Below are 24588 nucleotides of genomic sequence, written 5' to 3'. Positions count from 1 at the left end.
CCGAACTTAGCCCCGCCCACAACATTTGAGGTCGGGAAGTTCGGTCTGGAGGATTTGATCCGTTGTGGAGAAACTATGCTCGAACCAGAGCTGTTCGTACCAATCAAATTGTCAGGGCGGGCTTTATACGATATGTGATGGACAGATGATCAACAGTAACGTAATCACCCACGTCACCAAAGAGCGCTTGGCCTGAATTCGTTTACAACAAAGTTGACTGCTGCTGGAGAATTGAGATCTGTAGATTCCGCCATCGCGTCTGTTATAGAAGAAATCGGCAGCGCATTCATTTTAAAAGAGGAACAGAGAACCCCGATCAAGGCATTTGTCAATCGGAAAGATGTGAAGAGCATACGTCACTTACTCTGTTTCTCTGATTGGTTGTAGGTCTATCCAATTGAGTGCAGAGGCATTTTAATTACACACCCCTTAATTACAGCCCAATGGAGCAGTATTAGACTCATATTCTGACTAGAATCTGAGTATGATGATGCCATGTTAGTAAATCATATTAGAATACACAACATTTGATTAAATATGTTTTCAATACATCAAATGTTTTTTTAATATATATTTGTAATTTGAGATAATATGTTGTAAATTGAATTGCTGGTAAACTAAAAATGTAACTCTGTGGTAACTATTAACCACTTTTGCTGGAAAATGATGGCATAGAAAACATAAAAAATGTGTTTACCATTTTAATTGCTATTCTTCTTCACTTAATATTGGCTACAATTATTTATGGAAAATGATGTTGTAGGGGTTCTGGTTTAATAAATGATCACAAAAAGATAATAATAATAACAATACATTTAAAATTTGAAAATACGTCATCTAGGCCTACTCCACTTTCCCGCATTTAAATTAGTGTTCTTTTAATTTAACCAAGAGGTCAAACTGTGGTTTAGATCCACTATTAGTGAAATATTTATTTGCGCTTTCTGAACTTTGGTGTAGCAGAATGCTTCAAAGTCTAGTGTAATTTCATTAATTAAATAAATAAATGAATGAATGAATAAATGCAAATTTTGCATTTACTTTTAACCAACTGGTGTCAAGGTGATTTGGATGTATGCAGTCATTTATTTGCCTTTCATTTTGAACATTACATTGTTTTATCACTACAAACATCCTTCTGTGAAATGTTTTTTTTTTCTTTTCTTAATCTGTTTTAATTCTGTTTTATATTTCTTGTACTGCACTTTGGTTTCAACATCTGTTGTTTTAAAATGTGCTTTATAAATCAATAAACTAAACTAAACTTTCAAATGAATGCAACCCCCTGTAAAAAATAATAAAATAAATAAGTAAGAGTTCTTCACTACTTCAATACATCTTTACTGCCCGGTTTCACAGAAGGCTTAAGCATAGTACCAGACTAAAATGCATGTTTGAGTTGTCTGAACTGAAAGCATATTGCGCTGACATATATCAAAATATGTCAGTTCCATTGTTTTGCCTCAAGATGCACAACATAAATGTTTTTCTTTTCTAAGGCATGTTTATAAAAGCTACTTAAATGTCCTATTTTAACTGAGACCTACTACTGGCTTAATCTAAGCCCTGTCTGTGAAACCACCTTGGTAAAAAAAAAAAAAAATATGCTAAGTATACTTGCAGCCAGACTAATTACCAGTAGCCTATACTTCAAGTGTGTTAATGATTAGTTAACTTGAAGTGTGAAGTGTTTTGAAACAACAAATTTTGTACTAAGTATATTTTAGTAGTAATTCAATTGTAGTAAAGCATACCTTTAAGTGTATTTAGTGTACTTTTGTGTACTAAATTGGAACAACTTTTAAGTATACTTAGTATACTTTAAGTATATGCCTGTGTAGGGACTAATTACATGCTTGATTAGTGATATTAAAGTGTACTTTATTTTGTGTTACAAGTACATTACAAATTCATTATGAGTGTCTTCGAAACATACAAGCAATATACCCAGGTGAAAAATAAATATATATAAATTCTACTTTACTAAGTGCGTATTAAAATTTATTATTTTGAAACAACTTTAAGATCAATTTTAAGCTATTTGCACTATATTTTAATATATTAAATTGTGCTAAAATGGAATCACTTCAAGTACATTTAGTGCATTTAAGTGTATTTCTTTACAGTTAATTTCAAATATACTTTCATATCTTAAACTAGTTATAATATATTTGAAGCTTAATTTGAATGTACTTCAATAACATTTAAATAGCCTTTCAGCTCATTAAAAATGTATTAGCATTACACTAATAGTTTATTATAAAGCTATTTTATTCAGTATTCAAAATTGTATATTAAAAGTGCAAAAATTAAATATAAATGTTAAGACATACACAGACTTTGAAATCAAGAAAACTTTAATATAGTATCTTGTTGTGTACATTGCAAAATAAAAACATAAGAGTACATTAAAAAAGTACAGCAGCATGTATAATCTCTTGAACAAAATACATTATAACAAAGATCAGTGAAATACATTTCAGTTGTATTACTGAAAAGTACACTATGAATATTACATCACTAAATAAATAAGCATCACAATGCAATTTTCTGAAAAAATAAAAATAAAAATGGAAAAACAATGTGCAGAAGTGAATAATGCATTATTTACAAACTTAGGCCTATAAATGGCTGAACCAAAGAAACAGAAGAGTTTGAATGTCACATCTTCATCTTGAAGTGGACGATCACTTCTTTGAGTACGACTCATTTTTCTGCAACTGAGGGCTTATGGTTCAGACACTGTAGTATTTGAAGACTGCTTTATCACAAGATCTGTGAAAGAGAAGAATAATTTATATAAAATTAACCAATGATTATGTATTTGTATCCATGTTTGAATATATGTATAATAATTTACATAGAAATGCATTAGAATTCCGTTGACTTCTCAGTTTACCTTTCAAAGCTTTGACTATATCCTCATCAAGCTGGACATGAGTGTCCATTTTTATCCTCTTGTCTGTAATCACTATACAGCACTCTATGAGTTACATTGAAGAAGAGATTAGAAGAAGCCCAACACAACTTACAGTGAGCAAAGTTCAATTAAAAAGTCACTGATATAGTTATTTGCAGCAATAAAGCAACCTGTGAGTATTTGAGGGTATGTTGTATATTGATAATTTTGGTTTATTTAAACCTAGGGTATTTCCCATTAATGTGTCTATTGTGGCCATGCTAACATGCACTCTCTTCATCTCTGTTGCAAAGATTTAAGGAAATTAGAAGTTGTGCAAAATATTGCATGCCAGGACAACTAGGACAAGTGACTTGCAGCTTTACTAAAAAAACAATGAAATAAACAGAATTTTACATGAATGACTCAAAGGTAGCACAAATTAGACACCTGAAATGGACACATTGCTAACATTTTCCTAACTGTCAATCACCTTTCAATAAACCTGATTCAAAAATCTATATAACAGAGGTGATGTGAGATTAAACCATACTTACTACTCTCTTCTTTGCTTGTCTCTGCACTCAGATTTCATTTTTTCTTCTATAGCAGGTGGTCTGAAAAACAACAAATATTAGCCTAATATTATTTTTTTTTAAAAGAGAGAGATTATATATATATATATATATATATATATATATATATATATATATATATATATATATATATATATATATATATATAGCATATATATAATCTCTCTCTTTAAAAAAAAATATTAGGCTAATATTTGTTGTTTTTCATAGTGTACATATATATATATATATATATATATATATATATATATATATATATATATATATATATATATATATATATATATATATATATATATATATATGGCAGGCAAATTATGATGAATGATTTGTTTTCTTTTTAAAGGGGTCATATAATGGTACATGCACTTTTACAAGTTGAGTGTACTGAAATGTGTGTTGGCGGTGCCTGTACACAACCATCATATAATGATAAAAATCCATCCAGTGTTTTTTTAAATCTCCTTATATGTTTTCCCCATCTCAAATCAAGCCGTTCGACCTAGTCACACGGTTGGACGCCCCTCCCACGATTGTTGATTGACAGCAGCGTTTCAACACAGACCCGCCCTCGTGAGTGAGTGAGCTGTCAATCATAGTCCGCATTGTTGATACGCTGGAGCAGAATGGCGTCTAAGCGATTGTGGTGTTCTATTCTTGGGTGCAATAAGGAACACAGCAGTCATTTTGATGTTCCTAAATCCGAACCGCTGAAGACGCAGTGGCTGAGTTTTGTTTTCGAAGGGAATATTACCCACGATCAACGTCAATGCTTTCATGTTTGCGTGAATCATTTCACCAGACTGCTTTATAAACGAGAACATTGAAAAAGGTATTAGCTCCTGTCTGAGTAACTTATGTGTTGTTTATGTGCCTAATAACTGTCATAGTCTCACAGACAGTGGCGGCTGGTGCTAAACAAATTTGGGGGGGCGCAACAAACTGAATTATTAATCCAGGACTGAATGTAGGCTAATTGTTAAATAACAATTTAACAGTGATAATAATGTAGCTATCATTAGCCTAAAGTTTAGCTAAAACTTCAGCCAGTAGGGTTGGGAAATAGCCAATTGCCAAATAAATCTGAATTTTTGGGCTAAATGGCGATGTATGGTATAATCTGAGTATTTAATTATTATTTTTCTATTTGAATAAAAAAAAAAACTGTATTTAATTTTTTTTTTTTTTATATTTAATATCCTGATCAATATTGTCCTACAAACAATGTTCATATTGAAGGTTATAAAAACAAACATAGTGTAACCTTGCTGTCTATCTGCAGTCTATCCAAAAAAGGGGCCAAATCACATTACATTCTAACATTGCAACATTACAATCTAAAAACAATATAATGCTTTTTAAAGAAGTAGTTAAATTTACCGAACTTAAAATAAAAAATAAAAACAAATAAAAACAAAGCTAATATAAAAAAAAAATACACATGTAGGTTTGAAATTCAACAACAAATATTCAACAATATTTTAGCTAAATATATTTATAATTTAGTCCTAATGTATATTTTAGTCAGAATAATTGCGCTCCTATTCTATTGCGCTCCGTCTGTTCGGCGCGCATGCACGCGGCGGCGCTCGTTCACGGAAGTTTAGCTTGCAGAAAGCTCGCCCCCTCATGACAGCAAACTGGAAATATTGACTTTCTAACATTTACAGATGGAGAATATGTCCGTGAAATGTAAGTTATGCACTGAGGAAATTATTGGATGTCACTTCAGCTTATGGCTAAATATTATTAGAGGTATATTTGTTTCCAGCAATCGCTGCACAAGTGAAGTTTACGTATGATGACGAAAGCACGTTAGTGCGAGCCCTCCCGGAACCCATAGAGAATGCATTGCAGTGCCTGCAGTTCGAAAAAAAAATCTTTGAATGTAAGTCTATGGGAACACTCTGGGCGATTTTCGGCCATAGTGAAATTGCCCAAAAAGAGGCAGTACTCCACAGAACGTGACTTGGTGCTGATTGGACTATATCCAGAGGCAGAACAACAGTGAGTGACTGCTAGCGTAACTCTGTGGTTGAATGAGATTGTGATTGAAAAAGTCCCTTTCACACTTTGGTGGTGCGTCGCCCGATCGCCCTAATGAAGAAACCGCCGCTGCTCACAGACTGGTTATTTTTTAAATAGATCAGTAAAATTTGAGTGCTTCAGCCCTGACAGTTGTACCTAACACTGCATAGATAACGTTACGCATCACGGACAAGCCTACATTTACCGAAAAAAAGTTTTTCATGACCATTAGCTGTAACATCAATCTGTCAATGAACTAACGTATACATTAGTAAACACATAGCGTTCATATCTCACTACTCTACCCTGCCAATACATACAAAGATAGATCAAAGTGACATTACGTTAACCAACCATTCAGAAACGTCCTGTTTTCCGACTCCGGTTCAAATTGACACGGTTGCACAGTGTCCTCAGAGACTCCCGCTGCCATTCTTCAAAATATACCCTCAACTGTTGTCAAGGCAACACTCCACCTGTGTTTTTGTGTCAAAACCCCCCACAGAACAGAGAGGTGGGGTGGGCAAAGCTCATTATCATTTAAAGACACATGCACTTAAACGGCGTGCTGAAAACAGAGCTGTTTTTGACCAGGTAAAATGAGTGTTTTCTTACGATACTAATGAGAATTTTTTATTAAAGTATATTACAAACTTTTAATTTAGACCCTAAAGAATCATATTAGCTTGTACAAAAATGGCATTATATGACCCCTTTAAGAATGACGTGTGAGTACAATGTACAATGTGCTGAGTATAATGTACAGACTCAGCAGTTTCAAATTTATGCTCTCTTATAAGCATCCCTTTTAACAATGTAATCTTTGTACTTATTTGTAATTAGAAATATATATTAGAAAGTAATCAAAAAGGCAATAAGGTTGTCAAGCTTGAACAAATATAAACACCAATCAACACACACTACCGTAATTGGCTGGTCAGCTCAAGACGAAGTAACTTTATGTTCATAACATGCTTTTTTCAAACTTTTCAAAGATCATTTACATCATAATAATGAAGCCAAATTTTTTCAGGAAATCAGAAATAAATACACAGCTTCATTTTGCAAATAAAAATAATGTTAATGTAATGTCGTACATGTTATAATGACTAATTCAGTTTTTTGTAGATGCATTGGACAATGTTTTATAGTTATTTTAAGACAGACAAATTTCTCCACATTGATTTTAAACAGATTTATCAAAGACTTTAGACTTTGACTATACTGTATACCCAGTGCTGAAGTTGCTAGAAATCAGTGTCAGCATCATGTTACAGCGGTTAACGTCAGTATTCCAAGTGTAAGTCATATTAGCAAATGCATAGCAGACCTATCCACCTAGGGAAAACAACTAAACAGTGAGCTATTTATTTATGCAAATGGAAACTAAAACTTACCAGTAACTTCTGAGGGCAGTATCTTCATCTCTTCGAGTCTGCTTCGACTTCGACTTGAAAAGCTTGGCTCTGATTGGTCAAATTGAATGTAGCTGAACTGAAAAAGACGTGCTGTTACCCTTTGTCAAAAAAATCCAATAGCTTTCCTGACTCACATATACTTAGTAAACTTTACTCAGCAATATAAAATACGTACTTCTTACTAGGTTTTGTTGAGTTACAGTCAATTGCAGGGTGAAAATTACAAGTTACTCAATCGTTTGAGTGACGCTTACTTGAAATAAGCAAGTAACAACAAAGGATGCAATGACGTTACTAAACCAGTGAGAGGCAGCAGTACATTAAAGCGTGCCTAATGTGCAGAAAAAACAAAGAAGAAGAAGAAGCGGCACTTGTGAGAGCATGCGCAATAGATTCTGTGCGTATTTCATTTTCGGCGCCAATTTTGCAGATGTGGAAAGACTTTGACAGACTGCCTACGTTTTTGGCATAATAATAATAAGGTGAGTAATCAAGTATGCGACTTTTGTGTGAATGTTTTTTTTAACTGTCTGTCGCTAATTTTTACTGATCTCCTTAATGTCTACCAAATAATTGTGATATTCGGAGCTTGAAGAATATGGTTTGGCCTGTTGTTGTTTTTTTGCGCATAAAACTATCAGGTACCATAACAGTTCCTGGAATGCCTGAAAACCGATTTACTTGTCCCAAATGTAAGAATTATGGTTTTCTATTTTACCATTCTCACTGATGCATTCTCCTCTGGCATTGGTTTAAATTATTAAGGTTCCAAATCTGGTGAAATGGCGCACATCTAAGTTACAGTTAAATGTAACCTGCAGCTTATGCAGAGATGAAGTATATGATGCTTTTTGACAGTATTTGTGATTTCACAACAGCATTAAACTATTATTGTTTAAATTGAGTAAATTCAGATTGTAATGCATGCAAGCACTGTAAAAGTTTTTTTTTTTTTTTTTTTTACTCAAACTCAAATGCTTTATCACTGCTGATAAAATTAGCCATTTTTTAACAAGATGAGAAACTTAGTAATGTAAAGTGATGTTATCCCTAGTGATGTTACCCTAGTGGAACTCTCATTGCATCAAAGATGGACCAGACCTTCTCAATGCAAAGACGTGAAATTGTGGATGCAGATGGAGCAGTGGCCAGCTCTTTTTACAGAGAGACAAGTAAGTACTTATTCATACCGTTTCCACCATGAGAAACCACATTCTGTTTAGGTTTGGCTTTAGAATTGGCCTGTTGGCCTGACCATGCATTGAAAAGATTTCCACACTGTCCCATGCCTTTTTTTTTTTTTTGGCCTGTGTTGTAGGTGTTTTCAGAGTTTAACAGGATAGTCCCCAGAGATCTGCAGACTGCAGAGTAACTTTTATGGTGCTGTGGATCGCTACACACCACGCTTTGTCACAATCTTCAAGTCTTCAAGAAGCATTGGAGAGAAATTAGATGAGCTTATGCAGCAAATTAATACAGGGGTGAGTTTACTGCAGCCTTAATTTTTTATTATTATTCTGAGTTGATCATGGTTTTGCTTACAATCTATCTAGCTGTTGTACAATCAGAGTTATATTAGAAAATGTCCTGTCTCATCCAAGCTTGATAATGGCAGTGAATGGCTGTATATATTTTTTAAGTCCATCAGAATGCATCCATCCATGATAAAAGTGCATCTATCCATCAATATACGGCCATTCACTTGCATTGTAAAGCTTGGATAAGACAGGACATTTTCTTTTACATAACTCTGATTGTATTCATCTGAAAGAAAAATGTAATATACACACAGGATAACTTGAGGGTGAGTAAATCATGTGCTAATTTTCATTTTTGGGTGAACTATCCCTAAGAGTCGGCATAAAATAAAAAAATATATAAATTATATAAACTTAATGGGACATTTTAATTAAAGGCAGTGTATTCAGGGCAGATAACTGTCAATTAATCAAGCCTTTTCACTTTTCCCTGTTGTAATATTTTTATTTTTTGGTTTCATTCAGGTATGTGATGTTGATGAAGCCTGGGCACAACTATCTGTTGGGGTGCTGACTGTCATTGATGAGGAAGAACTTCCCTCTCTAACTTTGCCCAGTGTCTACTGACATCATTGTTGAGAGAGGTATTGTAATGGATAATCTGCAGAACCTGCCTCAGACAATTTGAATCTATTTTGGTCATTCTTATGCTTTAAATTTGGATTACCCAAAAGACTTGAAAAATACTTTTAACTTCATTCAGAAATTGATGCTTGGTTTGGGACAGAACAAACTCCCACCAAAACTGTAATCTCTAAAAAATCTCCTGTTGAGTAATCAAATGTGCAAAATAAAAGGGAAACGAAGCCATTTGTTTAAAATTGTCTACCCATTAGTTAATGAGCAAGTTAAAGGGTTAGTTCACCCAAAAATGAAAATTCTGTCAGTAATTACTCACCTTCATGTCATTCAAAACCTGTAAGACCTTTGTTCATCTTCAAAACACAAATAAAGATATTTTTGATGAAATCTGAGAGCTTTCTACCCCCCAATGACCGTAACGTCATTGCAACTTTCAAGGCCCAGAAAGGTAGTAAAAATATTGTTACAATAGTCCATGTGACTACAGTAGTTCAACCTTAATATTATGAAGCGACGAGAATACTTTTTGTGCGCAAAAACCCCCCAAATAATGACATTATTCAACAATCTCTTCTCTTCCACGTCATTCTCCTACGCTGCCTGTTGACATAGTGTAAACAGCCCAGTGCTTCTGGGTTCTACGTTAGAACGTAGGCTTATTATTGGCCAGCATCACACATGACCAGCGTCAGCCAATAATAAGCCTCAATCTGACGTAGAACCCAGAAGCACTTTACACTACGTCAACAGCATAGGAGAATGAAGTGGAAGAGAAGAGATTATTGAATAATGTCGTAATGGTGGAGTTTTTACACACAAAAAGTATTCTTGTCGCTTCATAACATTAAGGTTGAAGTACTGTAGTCACATGGACTATTTTAACGATGTCTTTACTACCTTTCTGGGCCTTGAAAGTTGCAATGACATTGCAGTCTATGGAGGGACAGACAGCTCTCAGATTTCATCAGATATCTTCATTTGTGTTCCAAAGATGAACGAAAGTCTTACGGAGTTGGAACAACTTGAGGGTGAGTAATGACTGACAGAATTAAATTTTTTGGGTGAACTAACCCTTTAAGATGCTGTCAGCGTATTCATTCAGCGTATGTGTGTCAGAGACATTGCTTTTTCATCGTTTAGGCTAATGAATGTAGCCACTTTTTTTGCACTTCTATATACCAAGTTTGGTCTTCGAATTATTATTGATTAAAGTGAGTAATTGTTATGTATTGAACTGTTTGTTGAGAATGTAGTAGAGTCAGGGTATGGTTTTAAATATATTTATTTTGATTCAGATTTTATATACATTTACTAATACGTTATTAAAATCAAAGGTTGTATTTGTTAACATTAGTTAATGCACTGTAAACTAACATGAACAATGAATAGCTGTATTTTTATTAACTAACATTAACAAAGATTAATAAATACTGTAACAAATGTATTGCTCATTGTTAGTTCATGTTAGTTAATACACTGACTAATGTTAACTAATGAACCTTATAACGTGTTTCTGTTTTTTTGTTTTAAAAAAAATTAAAAAAACTAAAGTGACTACATAAATTGTATACCCCAATGCAAACTTGTGTGGACCACCCCTGTGTCAGTTGTTAAGAAAACAAATACAATAAATTTACCTTTGAACTGTATCATTGCCTTAGATTTATTTGTCCAGTTGTAAATGTTATCTTTGTAAAATTGTGAAAGTATTCTCAATGATATATAATAGATGATTGATAGCACTTAAGTTATTGGAGTAAAGCTTACTTGCTATTTTAAGTGCAATCGGTTTGCATGGTTTTAACAAGTAAACTGGATTGCTTTTGAAGTAAAGTAAACTCAGTAATTCCAAGTTGTATGCAGAAAACATCAGAGTTAACACAACTAGCATAAATGAGTACATCTAAAGTAAATGATCAAGTATACTATACAAATTAGTTTTAAGTTACTAGAACTCTCTTGTAAGTGTACACTACTAGACATGCACTTGTTAGTACTACATACTATTCCTATTTCACGTTACTTAGTTTTTTAAGTGCAATCGGTTTGCATGCTTTTTTTGAGTAAGCTGAACTAATCGGATTTTACAGTGTGGCAGAGACAAGTAACGTTAATGTAATACAAATCTTACCTAGAATCACAATATAATGAGGTTCCAAATGTCACACGCCATGCAAACTTGAAGAAGCTGGGTAAAATTAAAAACAACACTACGTTTTCTATTAAATAATAAAAAATTTAACTAAGCATTTATTACCAAAGTACTTGTAGTGTACTTTTTAGAAATATATTAAAAGTATGCTTGTGTTTAGCATATTTCTTAAAAGTGTAACTAAGCATATGTATTACCAATGTACTTATAGTGCACATTTTAGAAAAGTATGCTTGTGTTTAGCATATTTCAAAAGTGTAACTAAGCATATATTTATTACCAATGTACTTCTAGTATACTTTTAAAAATATATTAAAATGCAATTCAATGTATTTTTAATGCACTTCAAATAAGCATGTTGGGAATACATATTATAAACATACTACTTGAATTTTAAGTATATTTAATATATTTGATACCACATTGTCACGGTGTGGTGCAGGCAGACAAAGAGGAGTCAAAAGTTCCAATACAAACTTTTACTTACAACATAATTCAAACAGGTACAGACAGGCAGAAGGTTCACACACACATTTAATAGGACTGAGAATGGACGATGAACAAGGCAAAACACTGGGCTTAGATAAATGGGGAAACAGATCAGGAAAACGAGACACAGCTGACAAGACTAACAAGACTATCTGTGTGACAGATGAACTAATGAGGGTTACCAAGGAAACAGATGAGTGGAGGGAAAACAGAACAAAGGAAGGAAGACCAGGGTGGAGCCGGAGAACCGACGAGCCCAGGCTCTGGCGACTGAGGTGCAGGCGGGACACAGAAGGGCGCGGCGGAGTCAGAGAGAGTGAGGACCAAGGAGGAACAGAAGGGAGTGAGGAGTCCAATGGAGCCGGGGGGACGAAGGGACGAGATGTAGCCAGAGGAGTGCAGTCCAGAGGTGAGGGTAGGTTGACGAGCGACCAAGGTGGATCCGGGGGGACGAGGGGGCCTGGCGAAACTGGTGAACTGATGGGCCATGGTGGAGCTGAGGGAGATAGGAGCCAAGGTTGAGCTGATGGATCGACGGGCAGAGGTAGAGTCCTGGTCGCGGAGGTTGGAGGCGGAGACTGGGGATCCACCGACCAGGCTGGAGCTGCAGGCTGGCAGACCCACGGCAACTCCACCTCCCCGAAGGTGGTTTGAAGAGCTGAGGGGCTGACAGGCAGTGGCAGAAGAAGGGTTGAGAGGTGGTAGATGGGAGGTGGGAGAGGGAGGCTTGGGGACAGAAGACTCTGGACGGGCGGTCTCGGCGGGACGAGACTCTGGAACGGGGACTGGAACAGGTCTGGGAATTTGGATAGTCCTTGGGGCAGGAACAGGTCTGGGAACATGGACAGTCCTTGGGGCGGGAACAGGTCTAGGAACAGAACGGGGAACAGGAATCGCCGTGGCGGCGGCCATCTTGGCTGAGGACTCAGACGGCAAGGCGGCGGCCATCTTGGCTGAAGGCTCAGGCTGCGACGTGGTGGCCATCTTGGCTGAAGACGAGGGCATTGCGTGAAGAAGCTCAGGCTAGTTAGGCGTGGCGCGAAAAAGTCTTGGGTCTGACTGTGTATCGGATTGAGGCACGATGCTCTCCAGACACCAGATGACGATCTCCCTCCAATTCAGTCCGGTGGTGTCTGGGAGGTCAATAGGATGATTAAATGTGGCCCTGATCCAGAACAAGGTACTCAGGCTCACGTCATCGAGGGTGCTGGTGACAGCAAGGCGGCAAAAGTCCTTTGTAAAGGAAAAAAACGTTTGCTCTCCTGAGCCATGATGATAATTTTTACCCTATCATCCATTTTGGCCGGTCCGTTCTTCTGTCACGGTGTGGTGCAGGCAGAAGAAGACGAAGAGGAGTCAAAAGTTCCAATACAAACTTTTACTTACAATATAATTCAAACAGGTACAGACAGGATATATATATATCCCTCATTTTCAGTTGTTTATTTATATTGCGACATTGCTGAATTGAAGATCCGACCAACAACAAAAACGGATCCAGCAGCAGTTTAGATCCTCCTTCTCTCCCATGGGGATCTGTCCTCAGCACAAAGAGGTTTCGTTATCTACCCTCCTTCACTATGATGGCATCAGCCTCTGAGTGTATTTCTGGGCAGGTCTAAATCAACAGACAAATGCGTGCCTGTCTAGAGACTGCCCTCAAGGCACATTCCACAATTACATAAAGAGGGTATTACATCTGTACGGATCCCCCAACACCATTGGTGAGAGTGAGAGTGAGAGTGAGGAGGATCGAGCCCAGCTTGCGTCTGCTTTTGCCATGCCCCCAACAGAGCACAACGCGACAGAGCCAACCACAGACCCAATATATATATACTGTATATGTATATATATATATATATATATATATATATATATAGATAGATAGATAGATAGATAGATAGATAATGTTGATATGTGTGTGTGTGTGTGTGTGTGTGTGTGTGTGTGTGTGTGTGTGTGTGTGTGTGTGTGAAGAAAAAGTACATACTTTTGAGTGTGTAGCAAAAGAGTAGGCAAGCTTTGGGACATACTACTTCGTCATCGACAGCTCTGTTGCTTAGTTACGTGCATCCTGTCACCATAAACTGCCCTGTCAATCAGCTTGTCACAGTTAAAATCCTCCATTCAATCTAATATAATTTCCTACCGTTTTGGAGAGAAATGTTGTAGCACATTGATCTGCCAGTCGTGGGTCTTTCATGCGGAGACTCTCCTCATGTGTTTGCAATTTGAATATAATGATTCATTTAAAAGTTAATGGCTAAACGTATCTTTACAAAAGTTCACAATGCTGCATTATGAAATATAATGTGGACAACAATTAATACAAAATTTTTTGTCATGTAAGATACTGATAATTAATCACTCAAACCCCTTTATATAAACCTCTCTACATCACCGCACATCCTCCATGTCTGTAGTTTTTTAACACTTTTTACTCGTGTTTGTAGTTCTAATCGAATCCTCGTCCAACGCGCAATGGGTTGTGGGCAATATTGTCTGTTAGAGTGTGCAACGATCTGCACTTCGGATTCTGACCGGAAATAGTAGACCATCCGGTTATCTTTGGAATACTCATTTCAACATACTATGATTTGAGACGTACTAATTCTATTTTCGAATACTATTTAAGACGGATAGTATGCGATGCACCGTCTGTTTCACCCTTCAGTTGTCGGTTGTTGTTCGTATTTTCGTGTAGACAAGCTGTTATTTAGCCTTCATCTTCGTTGATTACCTCCCTCAGTTACAGTTGTTGTTTGTCAGACATAAATCATGCAAAAGATCCTTAAAACATAATTATTTAAAATTAAAGCTTTTTACTTTGACATTATTGCAAAGCGAACTTTTCAAAACTGTGCTAAAGGTTAAAAAATGCAGGCCTAGTTTCACAGACTTAAGCCAGGATTAAGTATAAAGTACACATTCAATACAATTAATAGAGATATAATTTGTGTAGATCAACAAATCTGAGAGACAGAGTCATACGGTAACTATTAAAGTACACAAACAACCTTATCTTGTTTAAAAATACAAGCTCCCATTCAAGCAAAATCACTCACCTCCTGCGATACTTCACAAACGTGGAGCCTCTGTCGTCCTCTTGTTCCAGAGCTCTGCTGTGAGGGTGTGGAGGCCTGTCGTGGCTGTACCTGTGTCGCTGACTCAGATCTTTAGTGCTGCCTTTCCCCTCAGCGGAAGGGAAGTCATAATATCCCTTCCTCTTAGCCTTCAGTCTTAGCTTATTCCTGTAGTGCTCAATGTCTGACTTCTGCTTCAGAGCCAAATTCACCTGTATACACAGAGAGAAAGAGAGAAGGTGGACTGGCTAATCATCCAAAAAAAAAAAAAAAAAAAAAACTTCCATTAAAATTGTGTCTCAAATTGATTTCCCATTGGTAAAGTGATAGTCTAAAAGAAATCTGTGTCAGGTTTCTTTGAAACCCAAATTTGATAAATTAAGCAAGCGAGATTGTCCATTGAGATATAATAGGAATAGATTTTTGGTTGACTAGCCTATGCCTATATGTTAAATAAAGTCTTTGTATAGTTACAGTCTTGCAGAGGCTTGTTTCCTGCCGGTCTAGTAAACCTGTGCGCTCTGACTTGCAGAAACTGCGTAACAGTCATCCAATTAGCAATTCTGGAATTTTTTGTGTGTAAAATGCATCAGAAGGTCAGTCAACAGACTGTGGTCTGTCAGTGGTTGCCGTCTCTAATAAAATCAAGTCTTACCTCTCCATTTAATATGGCAGAGTCCTGACTGCGGTCGGAGGATGCAGGGTGCGAGTAGGTGGGTGGAGCTGCCATTGGTTTTATGGAAATGAGCTGAAGTGATCCTGAAGAACTATCATACTGATCTGCCAAAGACAAAAACTTTTGATTTTCATGGCAGCAAAGAATCAGTGATAAGATTTAAGCGTAACTTTTGATTTTAATTAACTGGGTCCATTTATCAAGACAACTTAGCTTATAGATGTCCACTTCTGAGAGAATATAAATTATAAGAATATAATTAATATACAAATATAGGCTATTCATTATGGAAGTGGGAAAGAAAATACTGAAGGATAAGCAACATTTTACATTTTGTCCAAACTATAAAGAATTACACTCAATGTGAGTAGAATAAGAAGTATCTGTGGAATGGGTCTTACAGCCCATTTTCTTTTAAAATAATAGTTCACCATACAACATTTTTAATTCTATCATCATTCACCGATATTATTTATACTTCATAGATCAATAATATAAAGTAGAATGTAATGACTCTTCATGCAGCTCTTTTACATATCACAGTTCATAGTGGCCACATCTGTCAAGCACTGATAAAAAACACCATGAATGTAGTGGATATAGGTAAATTATGACAGAATTTTCATTTTTAGAGACCAGTTGCTTTAAACTTTGAGAAAGATTTCGATTTGTGTTGGCATCACTAAACTACAGTTTACAGATTATTTTAAATTGCAGTGGCACAATTTCCACAAGCAATTGGTACGAAACTCTTAGTACTAATATCACAACAGATCATCAAAAGTGCATTGATGTTGCAAGTGCAAGTTATATAGTAATATTTAAAAAAATATATATACAATAATATAATAAAAATATAAATGTATAATTGTGTGAAATGTATTATGAAAATTGGCTAGCAATTTCGACAAACAAATACCAAGAAATAGGTTGCAGCAGTTTGAAAATTCCGCGATGGGACTGAGCTCGAATAGCTTCAGCGTCAGCGACTTTTTATTGTATGAAATCACTGTCAATCAAAAGGAGACGCAGCCTTTCGACAGACCCTCCAATCATCACGCAGAAGCCCGGAGTCCAGGCCAGCCCACTCCTCATTCACCCCCAGAGAAGCGGAGCGTCATTTATCCAATGACCATCTAGTTTCGAAGCACTGAAAAAAACTGTTCAAAGCAGCCCCATTGAAGTCAATGGACGCTGGGCTTCAACAGGGAAATGCACTGAGACGCTACGGGAATGTATGAGAAGGAAATCGAGTCAGCCGACCTGCTATATGTAACTGATTCTGAACGAACTCGTCTTTGAGATGAACGTGTTCTAACGCATTTTTAGTTAATAAAATGTTAACACAATAGTACATATTTGACCATTATTTTTGTGACATTACAGGGGAAGCCGAGCTTCCCTTGCAGTCTTAAAGAAATCCCCACTGAAATATATATATATATTACATGGCTTGGTGGTTGAATTCTAATGTAGAATGCGGTCTGTTATTTCTTGATAACAGACCGCTGCTAAGTATAACACACCGTTGCCATGAAAAACAGAGTGTTGCTATGGACGCAGGATTCTAACCGTAGAGACGGAATGGACTATTTTCTTTAGCGGAAGCAATACAATCGTTTTTAAATCAATAAACTCTTTTTTAAATCAATATTTTGTGTCAAATTGTTGATTTATTTGGTAGGTAGCCATGTAATAAGCGGGATAATATAGACTGAGGTGGTTGTTATAGCGAATACAACCCCTTTAGGCTGATTCAAGACCCCGATGCGAAATCAGCCTGTCGGGGTTGTATTCGCTATAACAACCGCCTCGCTCTACATTATCCCTTGTCATATATATATATATATATATATATATATATATATATATATATATAATAACAACCGCCTCGCCCTACATTATCCCTGGACATATATATACTTTTTTTTTTTTTTTTTTACTACACAAAGAAAGTGTTTCATCTATATAATTGTTTCATTCACAGTAACTGTGAAAGCTCTTACTATCAAACTTTTGATTTACATCCCTTCTCGTATTATTTAATCCAACTGAACTTAATGGTTAATTAATCATTTGGTACACCTATAGATTTCTATAGATATTGATTCTATAGGCATAGGTTCTATAGGACTTGTTTGCATTTTCCAATATGGATTACCAAATGTAATGAATTCTTTTTACATAGGTGATTTATATTAGATGTTAACCACAATGTTCGAGAGAGAGAGAGAGAGAGAGAGAGAGAGAGAGAGAGAGAGAGAGAGAGAGAGAGAGAGAGAGAGAGAGAGAGAGAGAGAGAGAGAGAGAGATTTGCAATTTGTGAACAGCTCACAGAGTTCAAAGTTGAAGGGAGAGGAACATTAGATTGAGGAGAGATGTCATCAAAAACAGCATTTTAAGACCCAATACTTGAACAGTTTAAAGTGTAATCCGCCACTTCAGGACGCAGCCTCTGAATTGGGACGCAGCAAACCAGCTTAATTTATCTGCCCATGGTCTTGGCTAAGCCAAAAATACATGACCTGGCAGCGCCGGGGCTGAAACATCCTCACCATGTCCTCCAGTAAAATATAAAACATAAAAATGACAATAGCAAATTCTGGCTCCATAGCTGTTTACTCAATTATATCAAATGAATTATCAGGATGGCAGCTGTCCTCTCGCACCTTTGCTTGGCGCTAGGAGCAGTAATCGGGAACACCTGTTGCGCAATTAGGAAATCCTATGAAGGCTACATGATACGTCCTTCGAAGGACGCATAGGTTGCATCCTTGAAGTCTGCGGCCTTCGAATGATGCAGCCTTCACATTGGGACACAGCTATGGACTGGCCAAGGGGGCAGTGCAACATATGGAAGTCTCTGGGGTAGCTCCAGCCCAGTTAGGGGGGAGACAATACCGGACAGAGATGGCAGAGCAGACTCTGCCAAGGAAAAGACACGGGCTCACCGATAGGGAAGCCATACCGTGGGGGAATCCACATATGAGATCACTCATAGGGTAATCACAACATATGGGCACCTAGCCTAACACAGGGGTCAACCAGTGGGCATACTTACCAGTGATAGGCTTGGCGCCGGACGTCTCCGCCACATCTGACTGCAGGGGGTGTTGGAGGAACTCCAGCAAGGTTCGCTAAGCAGGGGAACTCTCCTGAAGAGCAGAATGAGCACACTCAGAATGAGCCAGGTCATTAAGAGGGGAATGGCGGGGGCCCTCCTCATGACCGGCTACTGGTAGCGAGTACATGGGAGGACACTGGCCCTATACGGAGATAATAGAATCTCGCAAACGTGTCAGGTTTCACCCAGCCCACAGCTCTACAGATATCTGTCAGCGAGGTGCCATGCGCCAGCACCCAGGAGGAAGCAACACTCCTGGTCGAGTGGGCTCTCACCCCAAGGGGCACAGGTTGTCTTGGGACTAATAAGCCAAGACGATGGCATCCACTATCCAAGTGAGCCAAACTCTGCTTGGAGACAGCCTTTCTCTTCTGCTGGCCTCCATAGAAGGCAAAGAGCTGATCTGAGGTCCTGACGCTCAGTGTTCGGTCCACGTATAGGCGCAAAGCGCGGTCGGGACAGAGCAAAGCAAGGACTGGGTCTGCCTCCTCCAAGGACAGCACTTGCAGGTTCACCACCTGGTGCCTGAAAGGCATGGGATCCTTGGGCACATATCAGGGCCAGGTTCTCAGGATTACGTGAGATGATGCTGTCCCGAAATGACGATTTTTGCGTTATCTGAGGATTTTTTCCAGACAAAAAATACATAAATCTCTCGTCTCAGGGGGATATGAGAGTGGAAAGCATGGTAATTCGAAAATACTACAGGTTTTCTACTAATACAAAGCTTAATGCTAAATCCTGAATTATCCCTTTAACCCCCTGAGGTCGGCTATCACGCCTGCACGATAGGCTCGCTTTTTTTCTTATCAGTGCAAGAGAGACTCAAAATACTCTGACGACTTTGATCTTACAAACAAGTTTCATACATCAATCAATCCTGTTAAGTGTGCATTTTTTTGTGTGTATACTCACAATAAAAACAAAGTGTTGTGCTTTTTGCCAAATAAAGAAAAATAAACATGATGTGAGTTCTGCCTTCTCTCTGCCAGTGAAGTCCATTCTGAAACCCGGCCGGAAATGAACTATTACTCAACGAATACTCAGTCACACAGGCATGAAGCTTGAATTCTCTTCTTTTAAATTAAGTAATTTTTATAAAAAACAAATATTCTCAGTTTATGTAATATGTATGAAAAGAGAGAGATGTCAGTCGTTCTCATCTCATCTCATTAAGTTTTAATGTGACCCCGCCCACGGAGAGCGCACGCTATTCAAACACAAATTATCTGAGGCGATACAAACCTGTGAAACGCCCACATCAGCTGGATAACACACACGAGTTCACTTTCAGACTCGTGTACTTTACGACGCTGTGAGGAATAATACTATCTTAATAATAATCCTGGAAAATTTACCTCAGAAGTGCAGGAAGTTTCATTTCGAGGATCAACGGATCCAGCTGAGGAATAGGTCAGTTCAATATTTGCTTTGTTCTAATCGCAAGTGTCTGTACACGCAAAAAGACTGTTTAAATATGAATCGCGTTTTTGTGTGTGAATGAATGAACAGCTTTTACCAAACTACCAAATTATAAAGTTTTTACTGTAAAATACTGCCACATCAAATAAGCTTATAATGTTGCCAATTTCTGCTCATGTTATATATATATATATATATATATATATATATATATATATATATATATATTTATTATGTTTTGTCAAAAATAAAGTAATCAACTAAGATGTTATTACAGTGTTTGTTCCAATGTAGGCTATATTCAAACTAATGAATCCTTAACTTTGAAATACGTATGATTAAATATATACTTTAGTTTTTACAAAGAAAGATTACACTGTAAATATTGTTAACATTTTAATTGTTGTTGTAATTGTATAACCTTTTTAATAAAATAGCAAATATATATATATATATATATATATATATATATATATATATATATATATATATATATATATATATATATATATATATATATATATACAAGGATAGATGTAAACTAAATCTTAAAAGGTCAATATAAGCCTTCTCTTTAAATTATTTTTATTGTGCTTTATTAGTGACACATTTGGGTAGATAATATATTCCAAAACTTTCTGAAAATACAGTGAGAACAATAACTGCACTATTACTAGAAATGTTTACCTTGGATATTATACAATTTGCAAGCACAATTTGTAAAAAAACAACAACAACTGTGTTTCCAATTGTGAACCAATTTTATATTTATTTTTTTATTTTGTCCTTGCATTCTTTCTTGTGGCTCAGTGACACACCTGAATGAAAGGCTAATTATGGGGCTGAACTTCTCAGGTGTGAACCACTCAATATTCATGATGGTGTTGGATCGTTTACGCACACCCGCATATTGCCTTTCCAAACAAAAAGTGTCTTACAAAATTTAAATCAATGTATTGTTTTATGTGAATGATTAGGCAGGATGATTTTCACATCATTTTGAAGAAAAAACTCTAGGCGACAAAATGCATTATTCAGAAGTCTTATGAACACATATTTAGTATGTGTTTTGTGGCCTTATTTCAGAAACTTAAATTTTTTGTTTTTTCAATAACCATGCATAAACATTATTCTCTCAAAAATACAAACATGTACATACATGTTGCTCACATATTATGGTAGCCCTGTTTGTGCTAAATAGAGTGTAATTACACCTTTGCCATTAATATGTTTATAAGCAACTGAAAAAAGCACAAATGTCAGGGCATGTCAGAACATCTCAAGGACACCAAAAACACCTTAGACCCCAGAGGGTTAATGATCTATAATGAGCTGAACTGAGAACGAATGACATCTCTCACTTTTCATACAGATTAAATAAACAGAGAATGTTTTTTTTTTATATATATATATATAAATTACTTAATTTAAAAGAAGATAATTCAAGCTTTATACAGACATATCACTCGTTCCTGTGTGACAAGTATTCGCTGAGTTACAGTTAATTTCCAGACGCCTTTCAGAATGGACTTCACTGACAGAGAGAAGGCAGAACTCGCATCATGTTTATTTTTCTTTATTTGGCGAAAAGCACAACACTTTGTTTTTATTGTGAGTATACACAAAAAAATAGACACTTAACATAATCGAATGATGTATAACACTTATATGTAAGATCAAAATCAACAGAGTATTTTGAGTCTCTTTTGCACTGATAAGAAAAAAAGCGAGCTGGTATCGCCGGCGATACCGCCGATCCCGGGGATCCCAAGAGGGCACATGGTGAGGACGAGGAGGATTTAGACTTTTCGCGCCTCTTAGGAACCTGCCGATCAGTACGTGCTTACCCAGGGACTTACCATCTATTGTATCATGATGTGTGGCGATAGCTGCAACACATGCTTTCAGGGTGGAGGAAGACAGCCTTTGCTCCAGTCCTTGTTGTAGGAAGGCTCTGACTGGGCATCTCCGAGGGTCCAAGAGCACCACTCGACGAACAGGTTCCACTTCAGAGCATAAGTGTGCCTCGTAGAGGGCGCTCGTGCTGAAGTGATGGTGTCTACTACCATAGGGGGTAGGTCACCAAAGTCCTCCGTGTCTCGTCCAGAGATGACACGTGGAGGTTCCAGAGGTCCGAATGCTGGTGCCATGAGGTGCAGGTCCTTCCTCAGAATAATGCGCCAGGGAGGGACTGTCGCAAGGATCATGAGTTTTGGGAACCAGGTCCGGCTGGGCGTATAATGGGCAACTAGCAGGACCTGCTCCTCGTCCTACCCAACTTTGAACTACCCAACTACCCACAGGGTCTGTGTTAGAAGGCTCACTTGGGGAAACGCATACTTGTGTCAGGGAGTAAAACAACTGGCAGTGGGACATGTCCAGAGAAGCAAACAGGTCTACCTGAGCAGCCCCAAAGCGTATGGATTGAGCTGCCACTCTCCTGGGAACACTGGTTGTCATCAGAGCTCAACGGTTACACGTTTGAGCTGGCCCGGAATATAAATGGCACGAAGCGACCTCAGATGCTTCTGGCTCCAGAGGAGGAGATGACGGGCGAAATGCATCATGCGATGGGAGCGTAGACCACCTTCATGATTGATGTACACAATAATCGTAGTGTTGTTCGTTCGGACCAGTCCGTGTTTGCCTAGTAGCAGCTGTTTGAAGCGGCCCAATGCAAGACGTAGTGCTAACAACTCGAGGCAGTTGATGTGCCACTGCAGTCGGGGCCCTGTCCAAATGCCTGAGGCTGCATGCGTGTTGTACGTTACCATATGAAGCAATCTGAGTGGCGTTACTGCAGCTGCGGATGCCACATGCCCCAGGAGCCTCTGAAATAATTTCAGTGAAACCGCTGTTCTGCCTCTCAGTGAGTTCAGGCAATTCAGCACCGACTGAGCTCGCTTGTTGGTGAGACGAGCTGTCAGGCTCGCCCCAGATGGCAAATTTGCACTCTTTCAAGTGACAATCACTGCAACGCTGTCACATCAACACCAACGAAGAGCTTCCCAGACTCGTAGACACTTCAAATGATTAGAGCTGAGGAGAAACACTCGGCTCGGAAGCAAAAATATGAATGGACTAGATTTGCAAGCCTCCATATATACCCGCTTCACGGGGCATGGTTTGTGATGCAAATCTCTGCCAATGGCTCGTTAAGTTACACGTGGAGATGATTGGGCTCTCAGATTAGATCCCAATTCATCTGTATGTTCCGACATGACGTTCAACGTGACCGACTGAAAGGGAACTTGAACTTTATGTTGTTATTGTGAGGGACGTATTTATTTATGCGTGCATGTCGATTTGAAGGTTGTATATTGATAAGTCAATGTGATCTAGGCCAGTCTTCAAATTCAGTTGAATATATGTGTTTTATGCCAAGCAAAATGTTATAAAATAGTTAAATTAGGCATCAAAAGGTGATCCTTTATCTGTGTAAGTCTGTATGTCTTTGGGGATGCATGTGTCTGCAAAAATGTGCATGTGACCCTGTTGCTCCCCAGTGATGCTGGTAGCCAAAGTGACAGACTGGATCATGTCAGAAGAGAGGGTCTCATTCATATTCATGAGCTCCATCACTCTTTTCCAGCTGAGGATGGTCATTTGTGGACAAGGTCCTATAAAACCCCATTTACCATGTAGGGAGACACCCCAACAACCTCACACTGTACCCAAACCAGGGCCGGCCTTAGGGCGGTGCAACGAGTGAGACCGCAATGTGCCCCGTGCTTGAGGGGGCCCCGCGGCGGATGGACAACATTGATAATTTTGTACTATTCTTTGCTTTTCGAAATTTTATATGAAAGTAATCATGCCAGTAAAGACCTTGGAGATAAAATATGTGATGTGTAAAGGTAAATATCACTTGTGAATGGAACTTGTACATCATTTCCAATAAATATGCTTTTTTTTTTTTTATTAAGCAAACATTGTGAAAATACAATTTAATTATATATATTTAGGATTCATATAATCAGATCATGGCTATAAATTTAGGTGGAGCAAATTCTGAGTCATAGCGATATCTTAAGCTATATAATTATGATTAACCACATGTACGCTGAACACATGCAGTGTGTCAACAATTATGTTCTGTCTTGTCTGCACCTGTTCTTGTTAGTCACTGATTAGTTAACCTTCATCCACCTGTGTCTAATTAGTTCCCTCGTTTACCCATTCTCCCCGTTCAGTTCAGTCACTTGTTGGGTATTGTTTGTGTTTATGTTATACATGCTGTTGCATCCTGTTTACCTGCTTGTGTACATTAAAGCTTTGTTATATTTTGGAATCAAGCTTCGTCTGTCTGCTTCGTCAGCCAAAGCGTGACACAGTGGTGCGGTGGCGATCTAATATTGATTGACAGACTTTGTTCACACAGGTAAAATGTTATCTTAGAATTACCTTAATGTAGTATATAATGTTTTATTTATAATCATTAATAAAGTGTTGCATTGTTGAAGAATTCAGGAGAGGAAAAGAAAGTCATGTCAACTCTCAGAACAAACACAACAGAAAGATTAACAGGTTATTCACATAACAGTTTAAACTAAAGGATTTATACTTTCACTAATTTGGTAG

General features: G+C 37.5%; 1 protein-coding gene and 1 long non-coding RNA gene across 5 annotated transcripts in view; one reads left to right on the top strand and one right to left on the bottom strand.

The window, feature by feature from the left end:
• Window positions 1-24588, bottom strand: part of kiaa1549lb (KIAA1549-like b) — a 181105-nt gene that overhangs the window by 37633 nt on the left and 118884 nt on the right. For all 3 annotated transcript variants that reach the window (XM_082182860.1, XM_082182861.1, XM_082182859.1), the window contains 2 exons: window positions 15441-15565; window positions 14768-14997 (listed from right to left, as the gene is read on the bottom strand). In XM_082182860.1, coding sequence (XP_082038986.1) covers window positions 14768-14997; window positions 15441-15565 — 355 coding nt within the window. The remainder of the gene's footprint in view (window positions 1-14767; window positions 14998-15440; window positions 15566-24588) is intronic.
• Window positions 7056-10280, top strand: LOC309508547. 2 transcript variants are annotated; one of them, XR_014209532.1, is made up of 4 exons: window positions 7056-7423; window positions 7996-8113; window positions 8260-8422; window positions 8945-10280. It is a non-coding gene; the product is annotated as an uncharacterized lncRNA (long non-coding RNA). The 2 variants fall into 2 exon arrangements; XR_014209533.1 differs by lacking the exon at window positions 7056-7423 and having other exon boundaries at window positions 7621-8113.

Source organism: Leuciscus leuciscus, assembly GCF_965113295.1.
Source record: "Leuciscus leuciscus genome assembly, chromosome: 10".
Classification (NCBI taxonomy): Eukaryota; Metazoa; Chordata; class Actinopteri; order Cypriniformes; family Leuciscidae; genus Leuciscus; species Leuciscus leuciscus.
The sequence above is the reverse complement of the archived record's forward strand: the minus strand, read 5'-3'. Positions and strand labels throughout refer to the sequence as shown.